The sequence below is a fragment of the Saccoglossus kowalevskii genome, chromosome 1, assembly GCF_978046115.1.
Source record: "Saccoglossus kowalevskii chromosome 1, keSacKowa6.1, whole genome shotgun sequence".
NCBI lineage: Eukaryota > Metazoa > Hemichordata > Enteropneusta > Harrimaniidae > Saccoglossus > Saccoglossus kowalevskii.
In genome coordinates, this window is record NC_140641.1 from 28,196,392 (window position 1) to 28,219,489 (window position 23,098).

The following is a 23,098-nucleotide window of genomic DNA, read 5'->3' on the forward strand; positions in this document are numbered from 1 at the left end:
GTGTACAAATAGACATATAATACAACATATGGAACAACGATCACAACAGTCACGACACGTCCTTGTTCGAAATGCTATGTAGTGCAAACTGCGACTAGACTAGATGGCAATGCACGAATAGAATCAAGGACATCACTCACAAAGTATATAGAAATGTAGTAAAAGTCCAAATGAACCTTCATAGTTATGATTGATTGACCTAGGGACAATCATGCCCATCAGCCGAAGCAACCACTAACTTAAGGTCAATTTAATAAATTGTACATGTAAAGAAGCAGGCATATATTACAAGAGAAACCGAATTCGAGCTCTCAACCTCAACAAGCGCCTTACCGCCACAGACAGGCACATTGTTCATGTTATACCAAGATGGCGATTCGAACGAGCTTAGACGATGTTATAGTGAGAGTGTCTGATCTTAACAACCCTTCCAAACACACTTTCCGACATGAACTATTATTTTATTAAAATTAATATTTAGGTGGTAGTTCATAAAATTGCCCAATGCTGTTGTAATGGTTGTTCTGTCAATTAGGGTATACATACTCCAAACATGTACATTCATGAAGTATCCACATTCTCACCTTAAGCTGAACCAAGTATCTAAACACGTTGAATTTTTTTACAGTCTAAGCAATATAACGCCCTTATTCATAGAGAGTCCAACATGCTTTGCAACATTCGGTTCGCAGTTCTAATCGGCGTTAAATAAATCGCTATGGTCATGTCTAAATTTTACATATACACCGAATAAAACATACATGTATCATTATAAAAACTAAACACAAGGACTGATCTAAGATACTCGATACCCAAAAGTATGTTAGCTCCAGCCACATTAGGATATCAATTTTCACAGGGAGGTACTAATAAAAATCTATTCTTATCGAAATAAAGGTCACAAGTATACGGGGTTCGATGGCAATCATTGACTTCAAATCCCATAGATGTATTAATCAGATTAGTCAGATTCCACCATCACCTGTACTCTTCATCCAATTGGCCCACTTTCATAATGGCTTGTATTTGGATGGTCGTATTTGTGTCATGGGGGAAAAATTTCGTCTGTCTCTATCACGTCTGCTTGAGGTACTGGACCGGGAAAGTCAAATACACGCATACAACGAATCAATAGCTAGTCTTTAGCTACATCAAGAACGCCTCAAGGGAAACGCCCTGGTCGGAGACTCTGCCCAGGACTGACCAAGACTCTCAAATCAATAAATTCAAACTCTCAAAGTGTAAGAACTATTCAAAAACAACACATTAATCGACAACTTCGTCTACTGAGAAACGTTTAAATTTACCATCATAAAGGACCTCATAAAGTCGTCAAATATCAGTTAAAAACAAAGATCTGGGCGCTCACGTAACATATAATGCAATATCACAAAAAAAACGTTCACAAATCGACAATAGAAAGCAAGCAATACGTTACATTATTAAGCAAAAGAGTCGGGATTCTGAAAAAAGGGTTCAACGTCCTGATACACAGTGTCAGTTATAGTGTCCAGCGAGCGGTTCTCTACACAATACACAAATAGCTAAAGTTCTAAGCATCTATTTTTTCATCGCGTTAGTCCGGGTCATCTTGACTCTCAATTCCCCTTGATTATTCAGTTCCTATTCGATACTCGTTCTTCCTAAAATGTTCTGAAATCTTGTAGTCCGGATGGCGACGGTTATATCGTAATTAATTCTAAATTACTGAATCAAGTTCCGTCCAAAACCTCGCATGAGCCTAGATGATGACAGATATAACACAGCCATTCACTAACCAGCCAACCAAGTCGGTCAACAGATACGCGAAAACTCATTCATGACATTTGATTGAATGATCTATGCGTTACTTATGTATGTATGGACGTGCCCAATCTTCCTGTTTTACCTATGAAAATTTCCATCTGTCTAATATCTGTTATCGCCCTGCATTTTGTCTTGCTCTACTTTCTTCTTTGGGAATCCCTGTCCATAGGCCCATAACCAAATGATTCCAGCTGTTATTGGCATAGCAGTTAGTGTCTTTCACTATCAAACAAATTATGTTCCAGTCGCTCTTTTTGCCGAAGACATTTCATGGAAATGATATATTTGCTTTATGGCGTCTTTGTTTTTCAATAGTCATCAGTGACACCCTGTACCCTAAATAGTGATATGTGGTTAATGTTTATGGTAATTGACTGGCCATCATTGATATCTGTAAACCGGTATCGATCATACTCATTGCCTTACAAACCATCGATCATTCGAAGTAGCTACGACTATGGTTATTACCATATCTTGTGTTATAAAACGCTTGGAGAAGTTATGTAATACTTGGATTCGTCGATCCCGAAGGGGAACAATTGGCTTGACTTACCTGTGTATCCATTTCTGCCATTTGCCTCCACAATTTGTCGTGATTGTTCTTTCATTTCACATGCATATTTCTTGTGTCATTCTATCATTTCAAGTGTGCATCTATCATATTGTACTATTGCTCTCTTTTCACCCTCTCTTATCTGTGCCGACATTCAACCCAAAGTGTCTAGTGTGGAGTTAGCTGTATCACCCTCTCTCATGTGTATTGACCGATCACCTGTTGTTACATGGCACCCCCTTTCTTTACTGTATGGGTGTATTCAGTACTTCGCACCTGGATGTTCGATTCCACAGTTTCCCTGGCCCGTTTCAATAAAGCCGCTGAGCGACAATCCATGGTATTCAGGTGCGGATTGCCGACTGGGTCAAATTGTTTTAGTGTCAAAATCAAAATAGTGCAAGATATCTTTCTATGTGAATTTGAATATTTTTGCACAGTCATTCTCACCAGTTATCATTGTGTACCTGTTATGCTGCCACACAATTACTAACAGACGCGATGTAATTATATTTGCGCATGCATATCAACAGGCAGGAAAGAAATATACCTAGTCAATATAATCAAAGTCAAATATAGATGTAACCCCGAAGAAGTCAGTGGCATATTTTAAATATGTTTTACAGATAGCGGACAAGGTGTGGGACATATAAGACAGCTGAGAAACGTGATTACCAGTTGAGTTCAGAGAAAATTACTGAAATTATACGTGTGTGTATGCTGAGTAAACATGACCGTGACCGTTTTTGAAAACCCCCAAAAATGAAAATATTACGCTATAGCCAAAGACAATTTGCACGTTCGTTTTTCTAGCCTAGGCAAAATAGTGTGCACATTTTCAGAGGCTGGTGGATGGCACTTTGATAGGATTTTGTACGTTGCGAGTTGGAAACACGGATGATCGGTATCACGCAATATGAGCAAGCGCACAAACGATTAACGCGTAAATGCTATCAAATCGGGAATGCACAAAAATACAAAATATACGAATTAACTGTACCATTCAGGGCTTGTCGAGAATCACAACAATTCATTCAGCGAATCTCAACAAGCAGTATTTTACCAACAAAAATAATATATATTTTATATATTTATGCACCCCGCCGATTGTGAACATACTATGATATATTGTATAATTCACATTTATGAAAGAATATATATTATGCTTTATCATTATTTCGTGCTAAATTAACTTTGCACAATCATTTACACTTTCGTAACACATCTGCACTCAAATCACCACAAGGTCACATCGTGCCACAGTGAACTAAATTTAATAAATTGTATTTCGCCCGGGAATATTTAAAAGAAATTAATCTAAAAACATCACTGGCAGGTTTTTTGCATACTAGTATAATCCATAATTTGTTTTACTTTTTAATGAGCCACTCTCTTACCTCAACTGGATATATATGGTAATTCGTTTTGTAGGTTTTCATAAAAACAAAATCTTGCATTTTGCAGTGATGTTATCTATCCGTGCAGTTCGTGTTGGTTTTAAAGGGAGAGAAGCGGCGTATCGTTTAGGCACAGTAAGTATTTTAGGATGAATGTGACACATGCAACATATACAATGTACAACTTTAATTACACAAAATGTACAAGAAATTAGTGAAATATCATAAACTCCATCACAAAAAGTAAATAATGTCACAAGCACAGCCATGTACCTACAGCTTTTGTTAACAATGTCCATATGGTGATAATAATTATTCACTGGGTTTTCTGAGTCCATCAGTCTGTTGCTAATTGACACAGTTGAGTCAACACCGATTTAGTTAGCATACTAGAAACTGGATAATAGTCAAATTGATTTGGCACATTAGGAAATGCACTGCAGCTAGATTTCACTTGAACCATTGGTCAGTTTCAATGATTTTAATGAAATTATCTTCTTTCATTTAGTTGTGTTCTTTTGGAAGTCACGTGGCCTATTTGAGCAGCAGGAAAATAACTCTGGGTCGAGAAAAGCAGACGGAGACACCTTTGCGGTCTCCAGTATGGTCGTGTAATGAATGGGATCCGTTAGAGGAGATTATCGTGGGACGAGTGGAAGGTGCCCATGTACCACCATTCACAGTGGAAGTCCAGGTGAGCTTTATCGGGTCAATTTGAATAATAGAATAATAATTTGAAAAATATGTAACAATAGCAACGTCACAATCACTGATTATGATCCGGTGGCCAATCCAAATAGTAGAACTTTGAAATTGTGCATTTCACATTAAAGCTTGGAAAAAGGAAGTGCTGAATACAACTTTGCTGATTTAATGTTAACTAGTTTAGAGTTTGTACATATAAATAGTTGAATCTCAAAGTCCTGCATGTTATAACATATGTTACGTATTACGTATTTATGTGTGTCTGTTAATCAACTTTCAGGCCAGAACAATGAAGAGATATTGGGATTTCCATATATATCGTGCAGGACAACCATACCCCCAGGCCCACTTGGCAAAAGCAGCTGCAGAAATTGAGACATTTTGTTACATACTAGAGCAGGAAGGAGTCACTGTTCGCCGCCCGGCGATTGTGGACCATTCCATGGAATATACAACTCCAGATTTTCGATCCACCGGTGAGAATTGTCAATAGCATGTGTTTGATTTTGCGCATAATGGATTATTTTGTGCATTGAATATTAATGTGAAAAAAAATGTTATTGATCTCAGTAATAAGTATTGTTGTATCTTAGTGTCGTGACGATTAGTAAACCAGTTTCATATTATATCTATATGTATCTGAGCTGGGTTTTTTCGAAACATGCTATTTGGTGTTATATTTGATATTTCGAGTGACACTACTCACCTAATTACTATGCGATTAATTAATCGTGCGAGTAGCTATTTCAACTGTCACTCTCATGATCAGCACGTGACGAACGTGTGTTTATTTATAACTTGACACTTTGTCTTTAGTCTTTACGTAGATTTATAAATAGCTACAGTTATTGTTATATGCAGATAGTAATCTCCACATTTTTTGCACTTGCAGATTAGTAATCACATATTATTATCATATACAGATTAGTAATCGCCATGTTTGTTTACACATGCAGATTAGTATTCGCTACATTAGTACTCGCCACATTTGTTTTCATATGCAGATTAGTAATCGCCACATATGTTTCACATGCAGATTAGTATTCGCCATATTTGTTTTCATATGCAGGTTAGTAATCGCCACATGTTTCCACACGCAGATCAGTAATCGCCACATAAGTTTCCACATGCAGATTAGTACTCGCCACAATTTTGCACATGCAGATTAATAATCGTCACATGTGTTTTCACATGCAGATAAGTAATCGCCACAAATCTGGTATCATGTAATACCATGTTGCATCATACGTACAGAATTGACCATCAACTAGTCACCAACATCAACAAGGACAATGTTCAACAATTGCTCTACAATCAACATTCCACAATCAAAGGACCATTTTTATGTATATGAAATTGAAAATAACAATTTGTTTAATCTTTATTTTGTCTCAAGGCATGTATGCCGCTATGCCGCGTGATATTCTGTTGGTAATCGGTGATGAAATTATTGAGGCTCCCATGGCATGGAGATCACGGTTCTTCGAGTATCGAGCCTATCGTTCACTCATTAAGGAATACTTCAAACAAGGAGCACGTTGGACTACAGCTCCAAAACCTCAGATGTCTGATGAACTTTACGACAAGGTGTGGAATAGTTATTTTTTATTAAAATGTCGATTTCATGTTATGTTACGTTCACTAAAGGTTCTAATTTTAAATATATACTGTACATGTGCCTGCCAATAATCAGATTGATAAAGGATTGTTTCTTATGTAGCATGGCATTTCAGTGCATTAAAGCAGGGTAATATTTTCCATACTGTATTCAAATTGTTGGTATCTGATTGGACTTGTGTCATAATGGCTGGGTATTACAAACTACGCCGAACTGCCCATGTCTAGCAGTGATTTTTCATAGATTGTGAAACGGTCATGATTTGATTGTCCCCTTACCACGATGTGCTGCATGGTTGGTATACACGAGTATTATGTCTCTTTACAACCAGCAGCTTTCCTTTGAATTAGCATACCAATATTAATAGTAAGATGGGAGGTCAATATCAACTTAACAGAATGTTGCATTTGGCTAGACATTACTTGGCAAACTTACCTAATTGTGATCACTTTGTACCTGTTTCTCAGCTCGTAAAGCTTCAAGAGCGAATATCAATATTATTGTTAATAGACTTTCATCATATCTTGTTCATCACTAAACTGACAGACACATGAATGGTGGTTCATGTGTGAATAGCCTAGTAACAAACAAACAACCCAACACAAAGTACTGACACAATCACTTACAAAAAATCATTGATAATCATGTACATTTACTATACAAATAACATTTAATATTCATAAATATAAATCTTTGGCAATGTTATCGTTCCCTGGAAAACAGTGTTATCTCTCAATATAGAATGGGGAGTGCGTTTTACGTTTCAAGCCATACTTCTCATTTTCTAAACCCTACAATACAAACTAGAACACATTCAACTCTATATTATTACTGACTGTGTTGTAAAGTTCAGTTACAACAAATGATTGGAAATGTGTAATTGGTACTTCCAGGAAACACAGCATTCAGAATCGAGTTATGTCCAGTAACACCCTTTACTATGCTGTCATTGTATAAATAACTACAAGCTAAGTGACTATGGTTAATGCTTCATAACATGCTTATTATACTACAACCAATTGAATAAATCAAACTCGAACTGTATTACACAGTCATTATTGGATATGATGCTTGTTACCACAGATTTAGGACACCTTTTCAGCTTGGTAACAGGCAGATTCGAGCAAATTTGAAGCAACAAAATCACTCCAAGAAACCTTGTCACTTTGACACAAATATTATAAAATATGCCTTAGTTGAATATACATACATACATACATACATACATACATACGTATATATCTATTTCTAGAATTATCCAGATGAGAATGATCCCAATTGTCATAAAATTACTGATCAGGCAAAGTTTGTAACTACGGAATTTGAACCTTGCTTTGATGCTGCCGATTTCATGAGGGCTGGTCGTGACATATTTGCTCAGAGAAGTCAGGTAGGTTAATTTAGTAGGGATTTGTTCCATTACTGGGTAAATTCATTCTAATTAGATAATAAAGTTGTCATGTAGCATATCCTTAACAAGCGTATGCATTAAAATCAAGCATTTCGTTCATTTCGGAACTCGATGATGGCCATATATGAGCAGACATTGTTCAAGTTCGATACATACATTGGGCATTTTGGAATGTTGCTGCACGTCAATATGTTTTGCAGATTAGAATCGCACACATATCATTATAAATACATCTTGGGATACATTTGCTTTGTACTACCATTCGTTTTGTGAATGGCTGATGCTAAAATATCACCAAAGTCAAAATCAGACATGTTTTTGTTCAATCACGGTTCATACATTAGACATTATTGGACATTATCTCTTTATTTTGCGTCTTGATTCAAAATGGCCGATCGGCGGCCGTTTTGATTTAATGAAAGTAGTTCCAGAGCCATAATTCAGATATCTTGATTGATTAGCTTCAAACTTCACACATATATAATACATAAAATGCCTTTTGAGAAAAAAATGTTGTGTGAAAACATTTGTTAGTTTCGTCCACGATGCAAAAAGACTATGAAATGTATGCACCAAGAGAAATTGTGTTTGCCACTGGACGCTGCCAGGTTAGAAGTTGTTGCCATGTGGAGATAAGGGTGAAAAAGTTTATTTATCTTATTATTTACTGTATGTATTTCGTCACAAGCGCGTGCCTCGGTGCCCTGTATTTTAACATCGTTTTTTGAGAATGCTCTAATATTAAAAGAGCTCCGAATTGTTAACACTATCCAGACAAGATTGTCTGGGTAAGAAATAGAAAGTGCCCACAAACCTGCATCTAAAACTTAAAGTCATTTCTTCCTACTCATCTGGAAACCGAATGGAAGCGATTATTTTTTCATGGTTATTCGCTTGGTTAATACTCGTATTTTTGACATTCTGATCGACGAAAATAATCATTCAGTGACGGATATGTTTGGAAAAATGCAACGAAGTTTCGAATACCGCCCTGTAAAATGGCGTCACTTGTTTACTGAGTAAATGTGCTAACGAATTGTGGTCCTTTTAATTTGTCAATGAACAGACATGACAAATGTTGAGCCTGGGATGGGATTGTGGAAAATAAAGGCAAATTCTTACTTACATTTACAAAGTTAACTTGAACCTTACTTGGGGATTACCACATTTGTGCTTTTCATATTTTTGTCAATGTTCTATTTTCAGGTTACCAATTACTCTGGTATTGAGTGGGTAAAACGTCACCTTGGCCACAAGTACAACATCCATTGCTTATCGTTCGAAGATAGAAACCCCATGCATATTGATACAACATTATTTACAATCGCACCTGGTGTTGTTTTATCTAATCCCGAAAGACCTTGTCATCAAATTGATCTGTTTAAGAAAGCAGGCTGGACCGTTGTTCACCCTCCATACCCAGTTATACCAGACTGTAAGTTGTTTGGATTTTTCAAAAATGTTTGGCAGACATGCACCTGATCCCCATGAGTGTTGGTGATTGTTTAATTGCCACATACATATAAATTTTATCCAGACAAGTTTATACGCCGTAAGGGAAGCATCAACATTTTTACACGAGTTATTCTATTATCCCATACTTATCCAGAAGTATACTGTTCAAACATGAAATATAAATCACGAGGGAGTTGAGTGGCCGCCTATTTTGGTGAGATCAAACATTTTAAGAATTTTGAAACCGAATAAGCGGTCATTTTTTTAGATTCTCGGCAATCACGAAATAATACGATCCAGTGTTCTGTTATTGTATTGTATTATTGTGTGATGACTAGAGCAATATGTTTTGATGTTGAGAGTCTAGCGTCATTGCTTGTAAGTGACATAATTAAAGACATCTGTTCAGTTCCTCTACTGAATTTTATGTGTGATTGATAGCGCTGCTGTGGAATAACTTTATGTATGATCGAAACAGACTCCAGTGACAAGTGGTGTGATTATTGCAGTACTATAATGAATTTACTGTCTACTGGACAAGGTACATATTAATTCCCACGTGTTCTGATTATAGCTCATCCGTTATGGTCGTCGTCGAAGTGGTTATCTATGAATGTATTGATGCTGGATACCAAGCGTGTTATTTGCGATGTCGACGAAATTCCCACCGTAAAGATGTTTGAAAAGTTGGGAATTAAGCCCATTACTCTCTCCATCAGACATGCTAATTCTCTTGGAGGTGGTTTCCACTGCTGGACCACTGACATCCGTCGTCGTGGTAAACTGGAGTCATACCTATGAGCAATATTTTAAACATAGTAGTATTTTTATGCACGGTAATTTACCACTTTAGCAACAAATATTAGAAAGTCTTCACCTATGTGAAATACTCCAGGCTCCCTAATAAAACGAAGTACCCATTTTTGATAATCTGACATTTTATTTTATTTTGAAAGCTATGATCATAAACGGAAGTTGCCGTGCAGTGTCGTGATCGACATAGTTATCATATGATGTATACGCTCGGAAGAACAGACCCGTCTTTATCAACTTTTTTGAATATTTATCAATGTTGAATGCATTTGAATCCAGCCATCCAATCAACAGTAACAGTAACATTTTATTGCATTTTTTATCAGTTGTTAACAATAAATAAATAAATAAATAAATAAATAAATAAATAAATAAATAAATAAATAAATAAACAAATAAATAAATAAATAAATAAATATATTTAGGACCCAGTAGAAAATAGTATAATTCCACTTCAATATCGTTATCGAACATTGTTTACAAATTCTATTTGCACAAGTGGTGTCTTTGGCTGGGTATTCATTCTTTTCTCAATTGCTAAATTGCGTTTGTTTGCTCTAAATATAGACATAATAATTCTTTGTTTGGTATTTGGTGTACGGGCTTTAATTACTTTAGCTATAAACTTATTTTAATTTTATTTTATATTACTTTTGTTATTAATGCCCTTTTATTTTATTATTTTACTTTGATTTTGATTTTTTTTAATTCCGCCCTACCTACATCTGATCCGACGCCTATGTAACGAGATTTCAACGAGACCCACTATCGACGATTTTAGTCAACGAATCACAGACCTCCTTCTATAGCGCACGTGATGACGTCACCGGGCAGAGTCAGGTTGCAAACAGACTCAAATAAAATGGCGGATTATATCGACGTTAGCGACCGAGAATGACACGGCTTTTCGGTAAGTTTATCATTGTCAAATGCAACGAAAGTCATTTTTATGTCAATATTGTGGCTCGAATGGTTCGACTTTAGATCGTTATTTTGCATAGTTATTCCGGGAGTGACGATTTTGTTTCCACCGGTTCGACCGAACACCAGTGTCTTTTTTCCAGTCGCCTGCCCTGGAGACGGGTGATGTTTTGTTGACGATCGGGCCAAAATCGTCTACGGTATTGAAGCCGTAGCTGTAAATATTCATCAAATTGTATCAACATTTTGTACATTATATAATAACTCTTTATTAATGTAATTGAGCTGATTTGGACTGGAATAAAATATTTTTTTTATTTGGAACACATCGCAATTGATCAGGAAATATTATTTTGCTCCAATTTTCTGCGTCGATGCCGTGGGCCGGTGACCGTTATACAATTTAAAATCAGTTTGCATTGTTTTCTATAGCTGTTTGCAGTGTTCTAATCATTACGATTTACTTATTTCTTTGCTTCCATTCTAGATAATTATGCTCAGTGATGTAAAATTGAAGCGATGACTGAATGAACGAACCTTGGCTGGCAAAGATGTATCTGGAAGTGTACACATTTGTTGGAAGTGAACAAAATATTCAATGTAATGACAAAAATTGTAAAATGCTGTGGAATTTCTTTTGAAAATAAAAACATACTAGCAATTTTCTATTAATGGTTTATTCAAGTGGGCAAAATATAATGTACAGAAAGATTGTCCGTATACACTGAAAAGTAAGCAACCGACAGCCTGTATAAAAGGGGGCTGTGATTGGCTGTTACTTACGCGAGATTTGAACGGGACTTACATAGGCGTCGGATCAGATGTAGGTAGGGCAGAATTTAAAAAAAAATCACAAAATAAAAATCAAAGTAAAATAATAAAATAAAAGGACATTAATAACAAAAGTAATAAAAAATAAAATTAAAATAAGTTTATAGCCAAAATAATTAAAGCCCGTACACTACATCAGATTTTAATCAGATTGGTTCAAAACTATACTTGTCTTGGAACTATGCACATGTTTTCAATTTTGAATTTACCAGTTGTGTGAAGCTTTATGAATAGCTTTAGATTTTGGTATAAACATATATTTTTCATGTAATTTTTTTTTAAATACATTTTGCCTAGATAGAATCCACAACAAATTTGTGCGTTTTTATTCATGAAATTCTTGTTCAACCAAGCTGTATTTACGACGATTTTTAATTCGTGAATAGTATATCAACTGATTAGTTCCGGTGTCAATTAACAATAGTAGTTCTTCTATATCAGCTATACATGCTAAATTTGCAGTGAGTTTTAGACCCAGTAGCTGCTCATAACATTTTTAATTATTTTTTCAGTAAGGGTTTTGTTCTTTTTAACATTAGTGTGAATTTCAGTACCACAAATATCTAAACCGTATAGTAGGATTGGCGTTATGCAGGGCTTGGGAAAGTGTATATACAGTTTTTCTTGGTATAGATTGCCTTAGATTATATAAGGCATGCCTGATTTTTTCTTGTATCAGTAAAACTACCATTCGAGTGAATCGTACACCAAGGTAAGAATATGAATCAACAATAGTAATATTTTAGTGATGAAAATCGATCCTATCGTTCTAAAAAATAATAATTTTAGGTGTTGTCATATTTACTTGTAGTTTGCGTTCTTGACAGTAATTTTGAATGATCTCAATAAGCAACGACGTCATCTGAAAATGTTACAAGGTCATTCAATCAACAACAAGAAACCCTCTCATTTCTGCTTTGACATTTAGACATTTATAATGTTGTGACGATAGTACAACACTTGTGAAACATGTTTTTTATTTACTGTAGCACTCTAATTAGTGGTACAAAGTGTTACAATGATTACTTTCCCCGTAATTAGTTTGTATTGATTACACAAGTCAGATTTGAAGGTTAAGACGACTTCAGCATAATGAAAGTAACACTGAATTGTCCAATCAAGAGCGATTAAATCGTTCTCTAAGGAATATTTTTATGTTGCGTGTTGGCAAAACTGATATGAGCAAATATGAGCAAGCGCACAAACAATTTACATTTCAGACAGCCAGTATTTTTTTGTTACAAGAAGGCGTCTATGCTAAATAAAGTCCTAATATAGTAATGTTTCACGTCAGGGGCGATGCTAAAATTATAATTTTTGTTGTTGCAATTTTGGGGTCAACATTGGAAAATGGTCCAATCCTTGAGATGAGATGCATATCAATTAAAATGTACTCAATTTTGATGAGTAGATTCAATATGCTTCAATACTAGTACCAGTGACGGATTCTATACGAATATCGTGTTTGTGGGTCAAGCCCGCAAACGGATTGACATGATGTGTCAGAACGTGGCAACCGCCAACTTGGTTCCACTGCTGTGCAAGCCAAAGCTTGCGTGAAGTGAAAAAACGACGATGAAACAACAATATTTATAAACGAAAACCGAAAAACAACAGAGTGGAGCAGAAAATATTCACGAACAACCTTGGTAAGGTTTTAGATAAATTATTGGTCAATGCTTTTCAGTAGTTCGTGCAATGCGTGTATGCTCGTAACTTGTCAACTGGCTGGTATAATGGTCGACTATGAAAGTTGGTTAAGTCAACGAGACGCCTATAAGTATGAGAATTATTTCCGACATCGGGGGCAATTAATCAGACATTGTGGCGTGTTGATTACTTTGCATGATTGGCTATATGTGTGAAGGCCACGCCTCGAGCTCTTGAACTTCTCTGTAATTGATTAACAATTAGAAAAGTGAATAAAGCTGATCTCAGTTAGTTGTGGCGAGCTCACGACGAGGACACACGTCTTAACGCGGTCTTGAGAGAGTTCCAACGTGGCGCTGAGATGCTGAAACGATTTGATTCTCTGTGTGTCTTTGTTTGATAGAAAGGTGGTGAATTCCCCGAACTTGGTACCTCTGACGTGAAGGTTTAATAACACTCATTTAATCGTTCACACTTGTTGGATGAACCCGGGCATGTGTTAAACACACATCGATATCCTGCACAGAACTGTATAATGACGGAGAACGCCCGAAAGTGTGTTTTTCATGCAAACGGAATTGGCACCTCGATGGCAGAGACGACACTGCGTTGACGATTAACGACGTTACCTGAATCACAACAATGAACAACGTTGAAGAGATGAAGATTTCTGAAACCCTTAGGAAGGATGAGTTTCGAATGGGAATGAATAATCAAGGTGAATTGAGCGACATTAAAGACAAGATGAAAGAGCAACCCGGAATAACGCGATGAAAGAGAAGAGACGCTTAGACTTTGAATTAGAACTTTAGCTATTTGTGTATTGTGTAAAGAACTGCTCGCTGGACACTGTAACGGACACTGTAACTTAAGACGTTAAACTCTTTTTCAGAATCCCGGTTCTTTTGCTCAGTAATGTAACGTATTTCTTGCTTCTATTGTCGTTTTTGTGAACGTTTTTTTGTGATATTGAATTGTATGTTATATGATTGCCCAGATCTTTGTTTTGAACTGATATTTGATGACGTTGCGAGGTCCTTTATACCGATTAAGCGTTTTAGTAGACAAAGTATTTGCAACACATTGTTATGAGTTTTGTGGAGTTTTATGGTGTTTTAATGAGTTTATGAGTACGGAATATGATGGGGAGAGTAATGCCCCAAAGAGTTTTCAGAGCTTTAAGAATTGTTGTGTACAGATTTACCAACGTTTTAAGAGTATCGATGTTCAGAATAATCAATGTTTACGTGTTGTTTTCGGAATACTTCTACGCTTTGTGAGTTGATTTGAGTTGAGAGCACCTTTGTAACTTTTTTGATATCCTTTTGAAATAGAAGTTGTGCGCCCACGTACGTATTGTTTGATGATCGCAAGCTTTTGTTCATAATTGACAGGTATTATATGCAACTAAGTAGTGTTTTGTGCTTTTAGACCTTTTTATTTTGATTGACAGAGGAGAAACGTGTTGTGATAGCGACTTCTTTTTCGCATTACACTTCGACGCCCTTAGTCTTTTGTCTATATTAACGACTTGTGAGTTCAGTTTGAAGATTATAAGCGTATATGACAGGAGTTTGATTAATAAATTGTTTATTCATTGATTAGTAGTGACAGTTTGCGGTGCTTTAAACGAGAGATGCATCCCTGGTAATCACGTGAGCGTGCTGTCGGCTGCAGCGATTGGCTGATCGCATGGTTACACTGGTGACCTTTTGATATAGAGTTTGTAACCTCAGTAATGGGAGACAGTGCAGCGAAGGGCTTATGTCGGCGGATCGTTTGGGAAAACGGGATGGTTTGAGCTTCTGCATGGAAGAGTAGGATATTTAGATTTATAACCCTTGATTTTTGTGACTTTCTAACCATTGTCCTGAATCCTTGTTTTTACTCTTTTGATCTATACCTTTTATTAGTATTGTATTTGACCAGCATAAGAGTGTTGGGTTAATGCCGATATCTTTGATTTATAAGGCATATGCCAGGAGGCATAATCCTGATTTGAGAAAAAGGAAGTGTCATGATTTATATTTCCATGTGTTTAGCTGAGGCCGCTTCTTTTGCAGTAATAGCGACTTTCATTGATGACCCCTGGATAATCCACACCTGCTCATAACTTTTCATGATTAGGCTCATTTGTATGTTAGGAAATTAGTAAATGGAACAACATCGGGGCAATTAATCAGACATTGTGGTGTGTTGATTACTTTGCGTGTTTGGCTATATGTGTGGAGGCCACGCCTCGAGCTTTTAAACTTCTCTGTAATTGGTTAACAATTGGAAAAGTGAATAAAGCTGATCTCAGTTAGTTGTGACGAGCTCACAACGAGGACACACGTCTTAACGCGGTCCTGAGAGAGTTCCAATGTGGCGCTGAGATGAGAGGCTGAAACGAGTCGATTCTCTGTGTGTCTTTGTTCGATAGAAAGGTGGAGAATTCCCCGAACTTGGTACCTCTGACGTGAAGGTTTAATAACACTCAATTAATCATTCACATATGCCTCATTAACATACATTTCTGATTTTCATTCCTCGATATATAAAAACGATTACATTACTATACATCTAAAAATGTTCATACACATTCTCATAAAAAGTAATAATTATCAATGTACACTAGTAGATATGACGAGAACGATGAATCAATGTTTACGAGAATGCATTGTAGTATTTATAGACACAAACAAAGACAAACCTTTGAGAAATTCCAAAAATAGTTGGAGTTGGTGGACAATGACGGTGGCTAGAGCTTGTACAAAAACGAATTTGTATTGTCACAGTTCAGCTTCAATCTTCAGTATAACTTGTATAGGGAATCCCGCTCAAATTTATACAAAGAGTACTTCTCAGAAGAATGTCACGCTCATCGTCTCTATATACCAGTTCTAATGAATATATCGTAGCACGTGATTCAGTACCTGGTCCATTATAGATCGGTTCTGACTCATGAATAACGTCAGCATCTATCCAGTCATTTTGATCAATCAGATCACCAATTTTAGTAACCCCGGCTTCGTGAAAATGAATCATATTTAGTGGCGTGTGTTGCAAGTTATGAAAATGAGTGAGTTGTGAAAAAAGTGGTTCCTGACAAATCCGATTATGTGTTGATGGTCTATCCTTTCGTAAAGTTGGGAGTGATGACCATACCTTGTGCAACTCTTGAGTAAAATCGAGGTAAATCGGATGTGGTTAGCGGGGTTGTAATAAAAATCTGTCGCAACGTAGATTGTGTATTTGTTGGAGAAAGTAGTCTGTGAAACCGAAAACTGGATTATCAATGTCAGAGTATAGGTAGCGCTGAATATTTTGCACACGAAAACATGCAACGCGTGTAGCTAAGTGAAGCAGGCCATTACTCACCTAACATTTTTATCTTCAATCCATCACTGTGGTTTATCGATACGTGATTTCCAACTGCCAACCCAGAGTCCTTTCGATTTTGAAAGATTGATCCGGGAGTTGCTTGCTCTCTCATAAACACTCGTAAATATTTTTTTTAAAAATCACTGTTCTTTGTCAGAAAAAAATTACATCATCTGCATCAGCTGTAAGATTCACGTGACTGTCAGAGGAGCCTATTTTTACACCTTTAATTTGACTGTGTGTTCAGATTTTATGTAACAACGTTTCTATAACAGCTCTATACAACTGGCCCGACAAGGAACAACCTTGCCTAATTCCACGCTGAAACATCAACGGGCTTGTGAGAGAAACATTAATACGAACAATGCTTTGAGTTTTATGAAATTAATAGCCATCTCAAAAACCAAACGCGTGTAAGGTTTTGTAAATCGTGATGCACTCTATCGAATGCCATTTGCTGATCCAACGACAAAATAACAAAAGGTAGGTTGTTAGTATTTGTATAAGCAATAACATCACGCACCAAATGAATGTTATCAAATATTTGACGTTTAGGCACACAATATGACTGATCCACATGAATGATTTCTGGGAGCGCTGACTTTAATCTGAAAGACAGTACTTTTGGTGAGTATCTTATTATCCGCGCACAAAAGACTGACTGGTCTCCAGTTTTTAAGGGAGGAGCGTGATTATTGCTCTGCGACATGACAATGGAAGAATACCGTCTTCGATCGAGGCTGAGAACACATAAATCAGTACCAAGTACTTCCCAGAAATGTTTGTGAAACTCGCTTGGAAGTTCATCAATACCAAGCGATTTACCAGTTGCCAAACGTTTGACCGCAGAGGACATTTCATCAAAGGGAACCTGAGCGTCACACTGGTCTCTCATTTACAGATAACTGTGGGAGGTCTTCTAATAAAATGTCTTGACATCCAGTGGTGACAAGGTTTGGAGAAAACAGTTCGGCATAGAAATCTCTAGCTAGCCTTCGCATATTAGTAGGCGAGTCGGTGAGAGTACCGTCCGCCTGTTTTAATTGGTACATGATTTTTCTGCCACCCATATATTTTTTCATAGCAAAGAAGAACGTATTTCAAGACCTTATGCCTGGCCTATATCGCTGCTCCCTTGGTTTCCGTTTTGACAAACTCATTTAGTAATAATTGTTTTTCATTTAATTGTTCTTGAAGTGCTGGATTATTGACAACGTGTTTTTCTAAATCAGTGACTTCATTGCTTAGCGCATGTTTGATATTGCGATAGTTATTGCATAGCCTTGCTGTGTACTATTTTGTTAATTCTTTAATTTTAATTTACCATACATCCCACCACAATTGGTATTCTTTGTCATGTAACAAACTAGAGTTTGTGTTTGTTTATTTTTTTGTAAAAGACAACTTAATTATAACATGGGAGTGTGTGCTTAATTCTCGCGGCTATTGCGTGTTTCACCGTAAATATCAACTTTATGATTTAGTAGAGCTTTTGTCTATATCGGTTGCAAGTTCTGAAATATTTTTGTATCTATTGGAAACTAACACTAATAAAGAATTGACAGAATAAAATCAAAATGAAAAAGGCGCGAGTCGTCGTCAGGGATTGAATTATAAATGATAAATACTATATATATACTATGAATCATCGTTGTGACATCGCCACCTTGGGATAGTCACACAGCAAAAATCCGACTCCAACGGAGCGAAGAAAGGGACAATTTTCATTACATAGTAAAAAGAATAAGTTCCTTGTGTTACTACAGTACCCATTTCGCCCAACGCTTTTTAATCGACCGCTTATTGCCTAATTTCCGACCGCGCGGTCTTTGTAATCGCCCCTTTCCCGACCGCTCTCCCAAACACTGATCACTGGCACTGATCACTGGCACATGAGTGGTCGAAATGGTGGTATTGATAGTAAAGTGTGAAGAGTAATGGTAGTATTAAACTCTGAACGACACTTGAAATCTAAATAAAGCGGGAATTGTCCGGTCGAATTCAACAAGCAGTGGCAAAATCGAGCGAAAAAAAGCGATTGAAAAGCAGAAGCGGGCGGGAGGTTGGGCGAACGTTACTGTATTTTAGCGACGAAAAAATGAACGATTGAAATATCGGTCGGAGCCAGAATGTTTGTACGATTTAAAATCGATTTCTGTGCCGATGCTGGTCAGCCACTGTCTGCATCTTGCTGAATACGTCTTGGGATTTGGTTTTGTAAAAAAATGATTTTTCAGGGCAGCGATCCTTGTCATTACAAAAGTTGAAAAATTTACAAGCAGGCATATTTGTAAACGGAAACGTAAATGTTTTATAACTACTATCTTAGGGAATGCAATAACCATAAAAGACCCCTTATTATAGCATTACTACTATTCCGGTTTGAGTGTCCCGTTTAGCACAAGTACACATTTGGTGACAAACAACGCGAAGAACCTAAGAACCTAGCTGTGTTTAAACAAGACACCAAAAGTATCAATAATACTTCTGCATCTCGTCATGTACCGAATTTTATTAGTAAGGGACTGCTCCATTTTCTTTGTAAACGGTGACGTTCCATCTATTACACGGATATGAATCGTTGCCACATCAGACGTAGATGTACGGCGAGCAACCCTCATTACTCCTGGAAACGACAATTCGGTAACATCAATCAACAGTTCATCGGCATTGCGATAACAGAGTCGAATACATGCCATGCGACCAATGTACCTTATTACTTGTCGTAGCCGCGCTTCGTGGCCACAGCAACCCATCCGTATCAAGCCCACGGCATTCACGTCGATTGGTGTACATCTTTCCTCACCATAGTAAGAATAATGAATGATGAGTTCAAGTTCGTCATCACAAGCTGGTTTTGACAGCGTCATATTTCTAAACTACGAAAGTTACTGCCACTACACATGCAGGCAGGGAGAAAGTTTTTCGTATCAAAGTTCTTTTCCGGTTCTTATTTGCTTATTACCATTGCATCACAGGGATGTTCGCATTATTCTTTTTCCCACATAAACTATGATATGTCATTTCACAATTTTATTTTGGTTGATACGTGTGTGATCTTTTCCAAGTTTACATCGATATGCAGATGGGTTTTATAAATGTACTTGTGTGTATGATGTATACTTCAAACTTACATCACTTTTGCATAATAGTTTGGTCCCAATGCTCGTGTCTGGGCGAAATAAAAAAAAAATCACGTAACACCGATTATTCTGATTTGCAATACTAGACAATGAACCGTGAATCGGTCAGAGGAAGGTCGTATGTTTTGGGAAAACTACAGAAAATAAGTCGTGCGATTTTTGGAGGATGTCGGTGCGAACTCTACGACTGGAAAAATACCTCGCGGAAAACTTACTGAAGTTGCCAACAACACCAAAGTTTCAGGAAAACCCGTGATGAAATTGTTGGTGCAGTTTTTCAATGACGGTAAATTGGAACCAAAGACCAACGCAGGTGGTATGCTTCGAAAGCTTACTGAGCAAGATGTTAGGTTCATTGAAATGATGAAAAGGGAAACTCCCTCTATTACATTGCGAGAAATACAACGTCGTCTTTTAGAAAAAGCCAACGTCCACATTTCAATAACACAAATATCGTATTATGTGAAACACAGACTGGGAGATAAAGACTCGGCACTTAAGACAATAGAGCAGTTGACGGACGGACAGTACTATTAGGGGGAAATTCTTCTCCACGGGGTTCTCCACACGTGTCAGGGGGGAATCTCGTCTCGTCTCTATATCGCGTCCCCTTGAGGTGTGGGATCGGGGAAGTCACTTAAGCTTTACAGTCAAATAAGACACACACAACGAAATACGTTTCCACTCTCGTCTTAGTCGATCAATTGAGCACTCTATAAGACACAGCGCCCTGGGGAAAAATCCCCAAGACTATCGTAAGGCTGACCCAAGACTCTTTTAGACTGCGTCAAGGCTCGCCCCAAGTCTCTCCAGGACTGGACTTAGACTGCGTCTGTTCTGGTGTAATCCTCAAGACCAACTCAAAACTCTCTTTATTCATTTTCAAAACTCTAACCAATTACAAAACGGTATTAAGACTCAAAGGCGTAACCTTCAATCATAAAGCCAATCACACTAAATACTGAATACGTCATATCTTTTGATTAATCATTCACTACATTAATAACTACGAATACCAACTGTCAGAATCGTAGTCAGAATAGCGAAGGTTATCTCGTAATTAGTTCCAAATCACTGAGCCAAGTTCCGTCCAAAACTTCAAATAGGCCTAAATGATGACAGACATAACACAGCAATTCGCTAATAATCAGCTAATTAAGTCGATCAACAGATACGCGTAGACTAATTCATGACACATCCCTTCACCCAAACTGAGATTATGCCTCCCGGCATTGCACGTTCACAAATCAAAGATACCGTCCTCTACTCATCGTCATACAGGTTAAATACAATACTAAGAAAAGGTATAAATCAAAAAGAGTAAAACACACTAATTAATAAACTGATTATAAAGTCTAAATACAGTGGTTATAAAGTCTCAAATATCAACGGTTATAAATCAAAAACAAGGGAAAGGCTACCAATCGACTCACTTTTCTCAAACAGTCCGCCAAGGGTAACCCTTCGCTGCACTGTCTCCGTTACTAAGGTTACAAACTCTATATCAAAAGGTCAAAAACTAAGGCGTGGCGGTGTAACCAAGCGATCAGCCAATCGCTGCAGTCGACAGCATGATCACGTGATTACCAGGGATGCGTCTCTCGGTTAAAGCATTGCAAAGCGGTAACTAATAAACAATGAATAAACAAGCTATTAATCAAACTCCTGTCACATACGCTTATAAACTTCAACTGAACTCACAAGTCATTAATTTAAACAAAAGTCACACGGCATGGTAACGGAATGCAAAGACAAAACTATCATAACACATTACTCCTCTGGCAAAAAAGACGGGGAAAAGCAAAACGATAGAAACTACTGAGTTACATATAATCCTGTCAATCATGAACAAAAGCTTGCGTTATCAAACAATACATATATAAGCGCACCACCTCTCATTCCAAAAAGACAATAAAAAACGTTACAAAGTGCTCTCCACACAAAAAGCGTCAGAAGTATTCCGGAAACAACACATAAACAAAAACAACTCTTAAAACGTCGATATCTCTGTACATCGACAAATCTCAAAACTCTTAAAAACACGTGGGGGCATCATTCCTCCCATCATATCTCTTACTCATAAACTCATTAAAACACAATAAAACTTCACAAAACTCAAAACACTGTGTTGCAAATACTTGTCCACTGAGGCGCGCTTAAATCGTTATAAAGGACCTCGCACGTCACTAAATATCAGTTCAAAACAAAAATCTGGGCACTTACATACATACAATTCAACATCACAAAAAAAAATGGTAAAAACGATAGGAAAAGCAAGCAATACATTACATTACTGAACAATAGGGTTAGGATTCTGGAAAAGAGTTCAACGTCTTGAGTTATACAGTGTCAGTTACAGTGTCCAACGAGCGGTTCTCTAAGCAATACACAGATAGCTAAAGTTCTAATTCAAAGTCTATATAGCGTCTTCTTCTTTCGTCGTGTTAGTTCGGGGTCGTTCTTTCATCTTCTTGTCTTTAATGTTGCTCAATTCTTAATTATACAGTCCTATTCGATACTCGTCCTTCCGAAAGGGTTCTGAAATCTTCATCTCTTCAGTGTTGTTCATCGGTGCCATTCTGTTAACTGTGTTAGTCGTCAAGCGCGGTTTTTGAGTCGTCTCTGCCATCGAGCCAGTTAGTTCGGTTCGCAAGAAAGACACACCTTCGCCATTTCACTTTTCTTCACAGGATGTCAATGTGTGTTAAACACCTGCCCGGGATCTCCACTCACGTATTAGGGGGAAATTCTTCTCCACGGGGTTCTCCACACGTGTCAGGGGGGAATCTCGTCTCGTCTCTATATCGCGTCCCCTTGAGGTGCGGGATCGGGGAAGTCACTTAAGCTTTACAGTCAAATAAGACACACACAACGAAATACGTTTCCACTCTCGTCTTAGTCGATCAATCGAGCACTCTACAAGACACAGCGCCCTGGGGGAAAATCCCCAAGACTATCGTAAGGCTGACCCAAAACTCTTTTAGACTGCGTCAAGGCTCGCCCCAAGTCTCTCCAGGACTGGACTTAGACTGCGTCTGTTCTGGTGTACTCCTCAAGACCAACTCAAAACTCTCTTTATTCAATTTCAAAACTCTAACCAATTACAAAACGGTATTAAGACTCTAAGGCGTAACCTTCAATCATAAAAACAATCACACTAAATACTGAATACGTCATATCTTTTGATTAATCGTTCACTACATTAATAACTACGAATACCAACTGTCAGAATCGTAGTCAGAATAGCGAAGGTTATCTCGGAATTAGTTCCAAATCACTGAGCCAAGTTCCGTCCAAAACTTCAAATAGGCCTAAACGATGACAGACATAACACAGCAATTCGCTAATAATCAGCTAATTAAGTCGATCAACAGATACACGTAAACTAATTTATGACAGTACACCCAGGCTTATTTAGATTGTTTGTCAGTA

General features: G+C 37.3%; 1 protein-coding gene across 1 annotated transcript; it reads left to right on the forward strand.

Annotated features, from left to right (window-relative positions):
• Positions 1-3,825: 3,825 nt before the first annotated feature.
• Positions 3,826-9,746, forward strand: LOC100366596 (glycine amidinotransferase, mitochondrial-like). Its single transcript, XM_002733352.3, has 7 exons — positions 3,826-3,891; positions 4,265-4,450; positions 4,742-4,937; positions 5,858-6,048; positions 7,332-7,469; positions 8,697-8,925; positions 9,520-9,746. Exons 1-7 carry the CDS (start codon positions 3,826-3,828, stop codon positions 9,744-9,746), a joined length of 1,233 nt encoding a protein of 410 aa, XP_002733398.1.
• Positions 9,747-23,098: the final 13,352 nt, after the last annotated feature.